Below are 14,679 nucleotides of genomic sequence, written 5' to 3' on the forward strand. Positions count from 1 at the left end.
GAAGGCACCAGAATGTGGCGACTCGGGGCTTTTCACAGTAACTTCATTGCAGTGTTAATGTAAGCCTACTTGTGACAATAATAAAGATTATTATTATATCCTGAGGATATGAAACACAATGGGGAGAGAACTATCACTGGCTCATTATTAAAGTCTGTCATTTGATTTTAGTACCAGGTAGGAGTGTGAGCCCCAGGTTCCTATGTACAAGGTATCATGGGCGCGATTCTCCGCAAATGCGGCGAGTCGTAAAGGCTGCCGTGAAACTGGCCGTGTTTCACGGCAGCCTCCGCGCCCCCTCCCGGGACCCGATTCTCTCCCCCCCCCCCCCCCCCCCCCCCCCCCCCCCCCCCCCCCGGGCGGGGCTAGCAGCGGGGCCCCGTGAACCACAGCATCGCGGCCTTGGCGACCGTCGCTAAGTCCGCGCACCAAGCGTCACGCCGGCTGACGCGCATGATGACGTCAGCCGCGCGTGCGCGGATTGGGCGGCTCCAACCCGCGCATGCGCAGGGCCGTCATCTCCCTCGGCCGCCCCGCGGACTGATCCTGCGGGGCGGCTGAGGGAGAAAGAGTGCGTCCGTTACGGACGCACTGCCCGCGATCGGTGCCCACCGATAATGGGCCCATGCCCCCCTTGGCACGGCCGTGGTACTGCCATGCCAATCGGGGCCCTGGATGCCCAGAACGGGCATGTTGCGGCCGTTTTTACGACGGCAGCAAGCAGGTGTGTTTGCTGCCGTAAAAACGGCCGTAAAGGCCTGGGAAGTCGGCCCATCGGCCTGGGGAGAATCGCTGTTCGCCTTAAAAAACGGCGAGCAGTGATTCATGTCGTGGGGCGGCTATTCTCCGCTGCCCCACGACAGGTCGGAGAATAGCGGGAGGGCCTTCCCGACTTTATTCACGCCCTCCCGCTATTCTCTCCCCCCCCGGCCGTCCCACGACACGAATTGCTGCTCGCCGTTTTTTACGGCGAACAGCGATTCTCCCCAGGCCGATGGGCCGAGTTCCCAGGTCTTTACGGCCGTTTTTCACGAACGCAATCACACCTGCTCTCGCCATTCATGAAAACGGCCGCAAAGTGCCGTCCCGGACAACCATGGCACCGATTGGCACGGCCATGCCAAGGGTGGCATGGGCCTGCGATCGGTGGGCACCGATCGTGGGCAGCAGGTCCGATACCCGCGCACTATTTGTTCCCCCGCCGCCCCGCAGGATCAGTCCGCGGGGCGGCTGAGGGGCATGACGGCCCGCGCATGCGCGGGTTTGACGCATCTGCATGATGACGTCATCCGCGCATGCGCGGCTGACATCATCGTGCACGTCCGCCACCGTGACGCTTGGTGCGCGGACTTAGCAACGGTTGCTAAGCCCGCGATGCCGTGCTTCACGGGGCCGCGCTGCTAGCCCCGCCCGGGGGGGAGAATCGGGTCCTGGGAGGGGGCGCAGTGGCTGCCGTGAAACACGGCCAGTTTCACGGCAGCCTTCACGACTCGCCGCATTTGCGGAGAATCGCGGCCCATATGTCTGCAGAGTTTAAAGGATTGTGCTTATTAATATGAAATAAAATAAGAGCTCATGTGCATCCTACTGAATGTTAAGAATGTGTAAAGTGGTATAGTCAAAGAGTGAGAAATCTTTTTCTAACACTTCCCGGTTTCTTTCCAGTTTTTCTTCACTGGGCCACAAATCGAGAGACGGACAAGTTAAAAATGCAGAAGTACTTCCTTCAGGCCATCCTCTGGCACTCGAAACAAGCTTGCCATGCCCGGCCATGTGCCACACTCCTGTTCCCAGCTACCTGTGGGAAAATGCCTTTTCTTATCCCACACAGGGGGCAACTCCCTGCATATGTCACGTCCAGTCATTACCTCTGAACATAGAAGGCCAAATCTGCAGGATGAACCATTATCCACACACCAGACGGGCTTTGGGCAAGAACCCAAGACTTTGTCAGAGAGTGACCAGCAGCATGACCCTTTGTCGGACTCAGTGCAGAAAACATACTTTTCCAGCACAAAACTGAATCAAGAGGCGACGCTGGGGAAACGGATCCCCTCCAAGAACCCATCCATTGGCCTTTTTCAACGATTCAAAAGGACATGCAAACAGTACGGGAAAGTCCTGATTCCAGTACATCTTTTGACATCCACTATGTGGTTTGGTGCATTCTATTATGCAGCAATGAAGTAAGTAAGTTGCATGTCATAATGACCTGGTTTTAAGGTTTAAGAATCCTCATATTGCCTCTGGTACCTTTAAAACTATCCACTGGTGACTGACCTTTCTGTCACTGGAAAATTTTGCATACCTCTCCTCTTTGCCATCTCTGTTCTAAGGAGAATGACTCCAGCTTCTCTGGTCTCTCTACATAACTGAAGTCCCTGATCCTTGGGGTGCCGTTCTGGTAAACCTCTTCTGCACCTTCTCAAAAAACTTGACGTCCTTCCTAAAACATGGTTCTCTTGATTGGAAAGCAACACTCCGGGGGCTCAGATGGTAGCACTTTTGCCTCTGAATCACAAGGTTCCTGGTTTAAGTCCCAACTCCAGGGCTTGAGCACAAGAATTAAGGTTTATATTGGGGTATTGAGTTAATGCTGCATTCTCAGAAGTGCTGTCTTTCCGATCAGTCATCAAATAGAGGTCCCATCTCCCTGTTCAGGTGGATGTAAAAGATTTGGGTGGTGGGGCGGGGCAGTCCCCTGGCCAATATCTATCTCTCAATCAACATCACATTTAGGAACTTTATCTGGTTGTTTCATTATGGGAGTTGCTGTGCACAAATTTGACTGCCATGTTTCCTATATTGCAACAGTAACTACACTTCAAAAATGAACATCATTGGCTGTAAAGCACTTTAAAACGTCTGTGATCCTGAAAACAAGTCTCTTCTGAAGTCTTATGTTTTCTGAAGGTTTAGCATGGCTTCCATGCTTTTGTCCTATTTTTACTCTATTCATAAAGCCAAGGATCCCATATGCATAATAAATAGCCTTCTCAACTTGTCCTATCAAACATTAAGATTTACTTACACACACCAACACCATCTTATTCCTGCGCCTACTTTAAAATTTGACGGTATCGATAAAATTTCAATGAAGTTGTTCAGTCGTATTGACAAATTATGATCTTTGTTGCTCAAGTTGAGGATGGGGTGGCAAGAGGGCGAGCCATAGTAGCATGGTGGTTAGCACAAGTTCTTCACAGCTCCAGGGTCCCAGATTCGATTCCCGGCTTGGTTCACTGTCTGTCTGTGTGGAGTCTGCACGTTCTCCCCGGGTGTGCGTGGGTTTGCTCCGGTTTCCTCCCACAGTCCAAAGATGTGCAGGTTAGGTGGATTGGCCATGCTAAATTGCTCTTAGTGTTCAAATTGCCCTGAGTGTTGGGTGGGTTACTGGGTTATGGGATAGGGTGAAGATGTGGGTTTGGTAGGGTGCTTTTTCAAAGAGCCGGTGCAGACTCAATGGGCCGAATGCCTCCTTCTGCACTGTAAATTCTATATCTATAACACTCATGTGTATCAGGGAAAGGACTGAAACTACCTCTCTCTTGTACTGTCAATTGCTACAGCTCGACTGTGTTCCTGCCATCCATCTCCTCCCGGACCCTTTTCCATAGAATCCCACGGTGCAGAAGGAGACCATTTGGTCCATCGTGTGCACACCAACCCTCTGAAAGAACCCGCAGCCCCCACCCACTTGCACATTTTTTGGACACCCAAGGGGCAATTGATCATGGCCAATCCACCCAAGCTGCACATCTTTAGATTGTGGGAGGAAACTGGAGCCCCCAAGAGGAAACCCATGCAGCCATGGGAAGAACATGCAGACTCCCACTGTCACCTGAGGCCGTAATTGAACCCGGGGTCTCTGGCGCTGTGAGGGCAGCAGTGCTAACCACTGTGACACCGGCCCTCCCTTTTTGAGCCCTCCATCAATTCTCTTTTCATGTTGCCATAAAGCATTTAAGGATAAAGGTACTCAGCATTCCTAACATGTGCCAGACTAACAGATGGAAAATGTCAGGTGGGGGCGTGCGGTTTCTCTTAAGCTTCTGGCATATGTCAGCAGCACGCAACAGGAAATCCACCCTTGGGGGTACTTGGTGAGCTGACTGATGGAGGAGAGTTTGAGCTGCTGTTGGAGGGCCTCTGCCCCACTCTTGGTCGCAGTTTCTGCAACAGGCAGCTGTTTTCCACACCCGCTTTACACATAAGCAGCAAGTTGGTAACCTGCACATAGTCTTTAACCAGCCCAAAAACAAATTACCGTGACTCAGTAAATTCAGTTACCCAAGTTTTATATCAGAAATAAAATATGGAAGCGGCTTAAAAAAATTCTAATCAAAGAAACCACTTTTAAAAAATAAGTCCTAAAGATAAGGACTGAAAATGCTTTGCAAAATTGTTTTGAATAATTTGACGGATTCATCAATTTGTGACATTGAAAGTTGAAACAAAATGGGTAACAATTACATGAATTAGCACACTGGGCTAAATCGCTGGCTTTTGAAGCAGACCAAGGCAGGCCAGCAGCACGGTTCAATTCCCGTACCAGCCTCCCCGAACAGGCGCCGGAATGTGGCTACTAGGGGCTTTTCACAGTAACTTCATTGAAGCCACGTCGTGACAATACGTGATTTTCATTTCATTTTTTACAAGGTTTGTGTTCCTCCCCCTCCACTGTACTATCTTCCGTGAGTTGTTACAAGAATGGCACTGCTGGATGATACCAATAAAGTGTGGAAGCTGCATTGAATGCAGCAAAACAAAATCAAGCAATTCGACCTGATCTGTATTCGCGCACAATGTTGGTGTTTGTTTTGAGGATGAGGGTGGAGGAGGGTGAGAAAGAACAAGAGAGAGAGGAAGAGGCATACTTGCACGCAAGTGTGTGAAACATCTCATTAAAATTGCCAAGCGTTCTTTCGTCTTTATTTTCTTTTTTAGAACTATGATTTGAAGAAAAACTTAGATTTTGAATTTTAGTTTGTTGCTGATGCATCCTTCTGGGCAGGAAGGGGTGTTTTCTTCCAGGGTTGTAGCTGCTGGGTTTTGAAGCAACAGCAGAAACAGTGAACTTCAGGCTCCCCTGCTGCCTGCCCCAATTAATATTTCTCATGTTTTTCCAACCTGGTTGCTTGTGGTCTTAACACTTTTTATCTTTAGCTCTGTACACCATACCTCTTTAATTAAAACCCAATTATTAATCATGTTTTAGGCAATGTTCCAGTTGGTTGGCTATCTGCTCAAATGTCCAATAACTGTTGCTCGTTAAAGCATTACAAATAGTTTTTGCAATCAAAATTCCTTTTTTAAGCTGCATATCGGTATCACTGATACACAACACCAGAATCTGAACTTGTGCCAAATGTTTCCTGTCGTGTGACCTACTGTAGGTCAGGTGCACAAAAGGAGACCAATTAAAGGGATAGGCATCTTCTGCACAGTCTTTTTCCGGAGTCCGTATCCCTCTATTCCCATCCTATTCCTGTATTTGTCAAGATGCCCCTTAAACGTCACTATCGTCCCTGCTTCCACCACCTCTTCGGCAGCGAGTTCCAGGCACCCACTACCCTCTGTGCAAAAACCTTGCTCGTACATCTCCTCTAAACCTTGCCCCTCGCATCTTAAACCTATGCCCCCTAGTAATTGACCCCTCTATCCTGGGAAAAAGTCTCTGACCATCCACTCTGCCCCTCATCATTTTGTAGACCTCTATCAGGTCGCCCCTCAACCTCCGTCGTTCCAATGAGAACAAACCAGTGGGTAGCTTTGCTATTTTCATTTAGTGAAGGCATAGTTAAAAATAAAAGTCTTTTTATTCTAAATAAAGCACATCAAATGCTGAAAAAAAACCTTCTGTTTTTATTTCCAGAGGTATTAACGTGGTTCCATTTCTTGAATATATAGGAGCACCGAAGGGCATCATACATATTCTGAATCATTCTCAGGGTGGAAATGCACTGACTGCTTATGCTTTGTATAAGGTGAGTGTGTTGAATTGAGCTGGACTTTGCATTGCTGGTGACATGATCTGCATTTTTAAGATTTGGGGGGGGGGGGGGGAAATTCAGGCCAGTGTTTGAGTTTCAGCCTGTTACCTGAGCATGATCGGAAATAATTTTAATCTGTAAGTGACTGGGTGAATGAAGTTTAATGCTGATCAATGCAATTTCTACGCGGTGGAAGAAAAGAAGGTGATACAATTCACATCGGGAGACTTTGACAGGTGCCCAAGAGTGACAGTAATTTGCGGATGATGAGAATCCTGGCAGAATTGTGACCTGTGAGGAGGGTCGTGTAGAACCTCAAAAGGATATGTATAAATTAGTGGGATGGGCGGATAAGTGGCAGATGAAGTTCAATGCAGAGAAATGTGAAGTAATTCATTTTGGTTGGAAGAACATGGAGAGACAATATAGAATAAAGGGTATAATTTTAAAAGGGGTGCAGTAACAGAGGGACTTGGATGTATTTGCATAAACCATTGAAGGTGGCAGGAGATGTTGAGGGCATGATTAATAAAGCAAATAGTATTCTGGGCTTTAATAATAGGGGCATGGAATACAGGAGCAAGTTGAACTTGTATAGTTCAGCCGAGGCTGGTTTATTGTGTCCAGTTCTGGGTCCCACACATTGGGGAAAAATGTGATGGCATTGGAGAAAATGCAGAAAAGATTAATGAGAATGCTTCCGTGGATGAGGCAGTTCAGTTATGACGGTAGACTGGAGTGTTAGGACTTTTTTTTTTTGTGGAGAAGCAAAGACCAAGAGGATTTGATAGACGAATTCAAAGTCATGAGGGGTCCAGACTGAGGAGCGAGAGAGAAACTATTCACTCATGATATCGGGCAAAAGGAGCAGAAGCAACATGTGGAACAACGTTTTCACTCAGCAAGTGGTTATAGTGTGAAATGCATCACTTCCGAGTATGGTGGGGAGGCAAGTTCAGTCGAGGCATTCGAAAGGGAATAGACTTATGTGAAAAGGAAGAATGTGCAGGGTTACAGGGGAATTGTTTGTTTGGAGAGCCGCTGCAGACACAATGGGCCGAATGGTTGCCTTCTGCACTGTAACACTTCTGTGACGACACATGATAAGTGGTGAATCATAGCTGTAGCCTAAAGAGCAGATAGCAGAAAATCATTCCAAGGAAGTTATGATTTTGTGGCATTAGTAATTGATTCCTCCGTAAAACTCAAAGGGTTAATTTATCCCACTTGGGGACTAAATCCCATGCTGGGGGCGGGAACGTGGAATGTTCCCTGCTGCGGAGGCCACTGGGAAAACACACCAAACCTTCTGGCCCCAACTTCATTAATTATGTGACCAGGTATTGTACGCCATATACTTTGGCAGGGGAGACCTGATGGCGAATAGTCCACTGTCCTATCCAGGTGCCATATTGAAAAAGGCACCCAACATCACTGACCCACTATTGAAGAAAGACAATGGCTCTCCAGGAATATTCTGAGGCTGGAAGATAGATACCCTTCGGGATACCGAATCTGGAAGCTCCACCTGCAAATGCTACCCCACCCAGGGTTGCTGGGGACCTCCGTCCTGCTGGCTTGTGGAGAACCTGGCATGGGAGCAAGATTCCAGTCCGGCATTTGTTTGCATCCCATTAGCAGGATGGAATTGTGTTTCACGCTGGCCTCCAGTGGGTCTTCTGATCCACCAGGGTAGGTTGGCACCACCAGAGGATCTCAGTGGAAATTCACTCCAGTTTAAAACTGAGTTTTGGATTCCCCCCTTCCCGCATTGAACCCGCTAGCAGGGGCAAAGGAAAATTTCCCCCCCAAATCTCAACATTACATTCTACACTCCAATGTGAGACCCCTTTACTACTATCTGGGGGCTTGCGCCAGAATTAGGAGAGCTGTCTCACAAGCTAGTCAAGCAACAGCCTGACATAGTCATACTCATGAATCATACCTTACAGATAATCTCCCAGGCACCACTATCACCATTCCTGGGTATGTCCTGTCCCAATGGCAGGACAGACCCAGCAGAGGTGGTGGCACAGTTGCAAGGGAGTTGCCCTGGGAATCCTCAACATCGACTCCAGACTCCATGAAGTCTCATGACTTCAGGTTAAACATTGGCAACGAAACCTTCTGCTGATTACCATCTACTGTTTTCCACCCCTCTCAGCTGATGAATCAGTACTCTTCCATGTTGAACACCACTTGGAGGCAGCACTGAAGGTGGCACGGGAACAGAATGTACATTGTGTGGGGGACCTAAAATGTCCATCACCCAAGAGTGGTTCGATAGTACCTCTACAGACTGAGCTGGCCGAGTACTAAAATACATAACTACTAGACTGGGTTTGCAACAGGTGATGAGGGAACCAACAAGAGGGAAAAACATAATAGACCTTATCCTCCCCAAGCTGCCTGCCGCTTGCATCTGTCCATGACTGTATCGGTAGGAATGACCACCACACAGTCCTTGTGGATACGAACTCCCATCTTCACATTCAGGATCTCTCCATCGTATTGTGTGCCACGGCCACTGTCCTAAGTGGGATAGATTGAGAAAAGATCTAGCCACTTAAGACTGGGCATCCATGGGGGCCATCAGCAGCTGCAGAATTGTAACCTCGTGACCTGGGAAATCCTCCACTTTACCATTACCACCAGGCCAGGGGATCAACCCTGGTTTTACAAAGATTGCAGGAGAGAATGCCAGGTGCAGCACCAGGCATACCGAAAAATGAGGTGTCAACCTGGTGAAGCTGCCATACAGGCTTACTGATAGGCAGAGCTAAGTGATCCCACAACCAACGGATTAGATCTAAGCTCTGCAGTCCTGCCACATTCAGCCGTGAATGGTGGTGGACAATTAAACAACTCTCACTGGAGGAGGAAGCTCCATGAATATTCCCATCCTCGTTGATGGAGGAGACCAGAACATCAGTGCAAAAGACCAGGCTGAAGCATTGGCAATAATCTTCAGCCAAAAGTGCCACGTGGATGATCCATCTCAGTTAATTCAATTCATCCCATGTGATATCAAGAAACGCCTGAATGGCTATGGACCCTGACAATATTCTGGCAATAGTATTGAGCCAAGCTGTTCCAATACAGCTACAACACTGGCATCTACCTGGGAATGTGGAAAATTGTCCAGATATGTCCTGACAAAGGGCAGCATGATGGAACAGTGGTTAGCACTGCTTCCTCACAGCTCCAGGGACCTGGGTTCAATTCCAGCCTTGGGTCACTGCCTGTGTGAAGTTTGCACTTTCTCCTGTGTTTATGTGAGTTTCCTCTGGTGCTCTGGTTTCCTTCCACAGTCCAAAGATGTGTAGGTTAGGTGGATTGGCCATGTTAAATTGCCCCTTAGTGTCCAAAAGGTTAGGTGGGGTTACTGGGTTACGAGAATAGGGTGGAAGCATGGGTCTAATTAAGGTGCTCTTTCCAAGGGCTAGTGCAGATTTGATGGGCTGAATGGCCTCCTGTACTGTAAGGATTCTATGAAATCCACATCGGCCAATTACCGCCCTATCAATCTACACTCAATCATCAGTAAAGGGATGGAAGGGGTCATCAACAATGTTATCAGGTGGCACTTGGTCACTCAGATCCTGACCTCATTACAACTTTGGTTCAAGCATTGACAAAAGAGCTGAACTCCAGAGGTGAGGTGAGGATGACTGCCCTTGACATCAAGGCAGCATTTGATCAAGTATGGCATCAAGGAGCCCTAGCAAAACTGGTCAATGGGAATCGGGGAAAAGTCTCCACTGGTTGGGGTCATACCTAGCACAAAGGAAGGTCAGCCATCTCCGTACCGGTCTACAGGAGTTCCTCAGGGTACTGTCCGAGGCCCAACCATCTTCAGCTGCTTCATCAATTACCTTCCTTTCATCATAAATTCAGATGTGGGGGGTGTTCGCTGATGATTGCATAATGTGTGTGCGTGGGTTTCCTCCGGGTGCTCCGGTTTCCTCCCACAGTCCAAAGATGTGCGGGTTAGGTGGATTGGCCATGCTAAATTGCCCGTAGTGTCCTAAAAAGTAAGGTTGGGGGGGGGTTTGTTGGGTTACGGGTATAGGGGGGGGGGGGGGGGGGTTGTTGGGTTACGGGTATGGGGGGGGGGTGTTTGGGTGGGGTGATCATTGCTCGGCACAACATCGAGGGCCGAAGGGCCTGTTCTGTGCTGTACTGTTCTATGTTCAGCACCATTCACGACTCCTCGGACACTGAAGCAGTCCACATGCAAATGCAGCAAGACCTGGACATTATCCAGGCTTGGGTGGGCATGTGGAAAGTTACATTCGTGCCACACAAGTGCCAGGCAATGCCAGAACTTAAGTGAGGATCTAACCACCATTCCTTGACATTCAATGGCATTACAATCGCTGAATTCCCCACTGTCGACATCTGGGGTTACCATTGACCAGAAACTGAACTGGACTAGCTATATTAATACTGTGGCTACAAGAGCAGGACAGAGGCTAGGAATCCTGTGGTGTGTAACTTGCCTGACTCCCCAAAGCCTGTCCACCATCTACAAGGCACAAGTCAGGAGTGTAATGGAATACTCTCTACTTGCCTGGATGAGTGCAGCTCGAACAACACCCCAGCTCAACACCATCCAGGACAAAGTAGCTCACTTGATTGGCACCCCTTCCACTAGTATTTACTCCCCCTACCACTAACGCACAATGACAGCCGTGTGTACCATCTACATGATGGGGCAGCATGGTGGTTAGCACAAATGCTTCACGGCTCCAGGGTGCCAGTTTCGATTCCCGGCTGGGTCACTGTTTGTGCGGAGTCTGCATGTTCTCCCAGTGTCTGCGTGGGTTTCCTTCGGGTGCTCCGGTTTCCTCCCACAATCCAAAGATGTGCAGGTTAGGTGGATTGGCCATGCTAAATTGCCCTTAGTGTCCAAAATTGCCCTTAGTGTTGGGTGGGGTTTCTGGGTTATGGGGATAGGGTGGAAGTGTGGGCTTGGGTAGGGTGCTCTTTCCGAGAGCCGGTGCAGACCCGATGGGCCGAATGGCCTCCTTCTGTAAATTCTATGATGCAGTGCAGGAACTCACCAAGGTTCCTGAGGGTGCACCTTCCAAATCCACGACCACTGCCATCTAGAAGGACAAGGGCAGCAGATGCCACCCCGACTTGGAAATATATCGCAGCTCCTTCACTGTCGCTAGGTCAAAATCCTGGAACTCCCTCCCTAACAGCACAGTGAGTGAACCTACACCACATGGACAGGCAGCTCATAGACAATTCGGGATGGGCAACAAATGCTGGCCTAGCCAGCGAAACCCATATCCCGTAAAAATGAATTTAAAAAAAATTTACACTGATCAAAATTAGGAATTGATTTTTCTTTAAATCTCTGACCAACTTTGTTTTTCACCTTGTCATCTTTACAAGATCTGACTTCACAAGCATTTAGAACTATTGTAGATTAATATTTTTGTTTAATTTTCTTTTATAGCTTGTCACACCAGTCAGGTACACTGTAACATTGGGAGGAACGTCCTTTGCAGTTAAGTATCTACGCTCCCGTGGTTACTTACCGACACCCCCTCCAATGAGAATGTACTTACAGGATAGAATGGAAGAAACCAGAGAGCGATTTTCAGAAAAAATGGAGGAAACAAAAGAACTGCTTAGTGAGAAAATACAGGAAACCAAAGGATTGGTCTCCTTCAGGAAAAAGAAAGAATAAATCTGTGGAGGACCAGCTGTTGAAAATCTGAAAACATCGTCCACCTCTTTGAATTTCAAAGTCGAGATACTTTGTGCATACTTTATGAAGTAACACTCGTAACTTCTTGGTATCTCAGAATTGCCAATGGTTTGTTGTGATATCCGGCACCGTTGAAACGGTTTCCGAAACAATTAGATAATTTTGAGTGGAACATTTTAATAACTTGGGAGGAAAGGGGGTATCAGAAAAGTGGATTTGCGACAGATATCCTGTGTTCAATGGTGTCAGTAAAGTAAATTCAGTTCATCATTCTCTAATTGCTAAATAGGCTGGCTAACATTAGAGCCTTTCAAGCGAGTTCCAGACTCTGTATCACCTTAAGAGTTTGTCACTGAAATGTCTACTGAAACAGACCTGTTGTGTGTAATGTGACAACTTTAAAAAATAAAATTAATCACTTCCAGTGTGAATTGTGTAAAGATAAGTGGTCACATTTTGGTGATTTCATTATGGCTGTACATGTTAATTCTGAATGCTGGCACTCTGCAAAGTTCCCTGAGCAATTAAACACTGATGACCTACACAAGTCTTTACTGAAAAAAGGGACACCTCCCCACCTTAACAAAAAATATATTGTGCATTACGTGATGGAACACTCCTGCTCTGTAATTCAAGGGTACAAATTCCATGCTCGTGGAACAGGGAAGGTAAGAGCCAACCACTGAGGAGCTGGAGCTCGTTTGATTCTCCCTTGCAAGGCTTTCAAATTCGATTTCTTTTTCTTGAGTTTGGTAATTGGAGGTTTTATCTTCACTCTTCCTAATAAACTGGAAATATCTTGCACAAATAAATGATCATTAAACTGAATTATGGCCTTACCACAGCCAATCCTGAACAGCTGTAAAATATGACATTGCGCTAAATCAACCGCCTGTTTTGAAATTCAGTCTTTGGCTCTTGCTAAAGAGCCAATTGTTTGCAGTTGGCTTGTGAATTCCACCTAAAGGAAAGGGAGACTCTAATGATGTATCAATTATTTAACCGAGAATCGGGTCTATTTGTGCCTCCTAAATGAGACGTCGAAATTGAAATTGCGTATCCATAGCCATTTGTATCTTAAATATGCAATGTAACTTGTTAACATCCATTTTGTGAAACCCGAGTTGAACTGAATTGGTTCAACACGATCATTTAATTTTTATTGCTCCTTAAATATGGGTTATTCATTAATAAATTAGGGGGAAAAATCATCAATTATTGCATTTTTTTGCTTATACTTCATTACCTTAGGTAGTTTTACAAAGATTCTGTTTGCCGATGTAGGAATAAATATTCAGTGAGAACTTGAGTCACATCGTCTGAGGAGGTGTCCGATTTGATTTCTGTGGGGCAGCAAGGTGGTGCAGTGGTTAGCACTGCTGCCTCACGGCGCCAAGGACACAGGTTTGATCAAAGATTTGATCTCTACATAGAACAGTACAGCACAGAACAGGCCCTTCTGCCCTCGATGTTGTGCCAAGCATTGTCTGAAACCAAGATCAAGCTATCCCACTCCCTGTCATTCTTGTGTGCTCCATGTGCCTATCCAATAACCGCTTGAAAGTTCCTAAAGTGTTCGATACCACTATCATAGCAGGGAGTCCATTCCACACCCTAACCACTCTCTGAATAAAGAACCTACCTCGGACATCCCTCCTATATCTCCCACCCTGAACCTTGTAGTTATACCCCTTTGTAACAGCTACATCCACCTGAGGAAATAGTCTCTGAACGTCCACTCCATCTATCCCCCTCATCATCTTATAAACCTCCATTAAGTCGCCTCTCATCCTCCTCCGCTCCAAAGAGAAAAGCCCTAGCTCTCTCAACCTTTCCTCATAAGACCTATCCTGCAAACCAGGCAGCATCCTGGTAAATCTCCTTTGCACCCTTTCCAATGCTTCCACATCCTTCCTATAGTGAGGTGACCAGAACTGCACACAATACTCCAAATGTGGTCTCACCAGGGTTATGTACAGTTGAAACATAACCCTGCGGCTCTTAAACTCAAGCCCCCTGTTAATAAACGCTAACACACTATAGGCCGCCTTCACGGCTCTATCCACTTTAGTGGCAACCTTCAGAGATCTGTGGACATGAACACTAAGATCTCTCTGTTCCTCCACATTCCTCAGAACCCTGCCGTTGACCCTGTAATCTGCATTCAAATTTTTTCTACCAAAATGAATCACCTCGCACTTATCAGGGTTAAACTCCATCTGCCATTTTTCAGCCCAGCTCTGCATCCTATCAATGTCTCTTTGCAGCTTATAACTGCCCTCCACTACTCCACCAATCTTGGTGTCACCAGCAAATTTACTAACCCACCCTTCAGCCCCCTCCGCCAAGTCATTGATAAAAATCACAAATAGCAGAGGACCCAGCACTGATTCCTGTGGTACACCGCTGGTAACTGGTCTCCAGTCTGAAAATGTTCCATCCACCATCACCCTCTGTCTTCTATGTGATAGCCAGTTACTTATTCAATTGGCCAAATTTCCGTCTATCCCACACCTTATTTTCTTCATAAGCCGACCATGGGGAACCTTATCAAACGCCTTACTAAAATCCATGTATACGACATCAACTGCTCTACCTTCATCTACACACTTAGTTACCTCCTCAAAGAATTCAATCAAATTTGTGAGGCAAGACTTACCCTTCACAAATCCGTGTTGACTATCCTGGATTAAGCTGCATCTTTCCAAATGGTCATAACCTTTTCCATTAACTTACCGACCACCGAAGTAAGACTAACCAGCTTATAATGACCAGGGTCATTCCTATTTCCTTTCTTGAACGGAGGAACAACATTCGCCACTCTCCAGTCCTCTGGCACTATTCCCGTGGACAGTGAGGACCCAAAGATCAAAGCCAAAGTCTTTGATATATCCCAACTGGCCCAGGGGACTTGTCGACCCTAAGGTTTTTCAAAATTGCTAATACATCCTCAGAACATCT

The 14,679-nt window shown here is 47.0% G+C and overlaps 1 protein-coding gene across 2 annotated transcripts in view; it reads left to right on the forward strand.

The window, feature by feature from the left end:
• The window catches only part of fam210aa (family with sequence similarity 210 member Aa), a 41,272-nt gene extending 29,109 nt beyond the window's left edge, over nucleotides 1–12,163 (forward strand). For both annotated transcript variants that reach the window (XM_038808635.1, XM_038808634.1), the window contains exons 2-4: nucleotides 1,666–2,186; nucleotides 5,876–5,987; nucleotides 11,464–12,163. In XM_038808635.1, the coding sequence (XP_038664563.1) occupies nucleotides 1,762–2,186; nucleotides 5,876–5,987; nucleotides 11,464–11,697 (771 nt within the window). In that variant the 5' untranslated portion in view covers nucleotides 1,666–1,761 and the 3' untranslated portion in view covers nucleotides 11,698–12,163. The remainder of the gene's footprint in view (nucleotides 1–1,665; nucleotides 2,187–5,875; nucleotides 5,988–11,463) is intronic.
• Nucleotides 12,164–14,679: the final 2,516 nt, after the last annotated feature.

The sequence above is a fragment of the Scyliorhinus canicula genome, chromosome 10 (assembly GCF_902713615.1).
Source record: "Scyliorhinus canicula chromosome 10, sScyCan1.1, whole genome shotgun sequence".
Taxonomy (NCBI): Eukaryota; Metazoa; Chordata; class Chondrichthyes; order Carcharhiniformes; family Scyliorhinidae; genus Scyliorhinus; species Scyliorhinus canicula.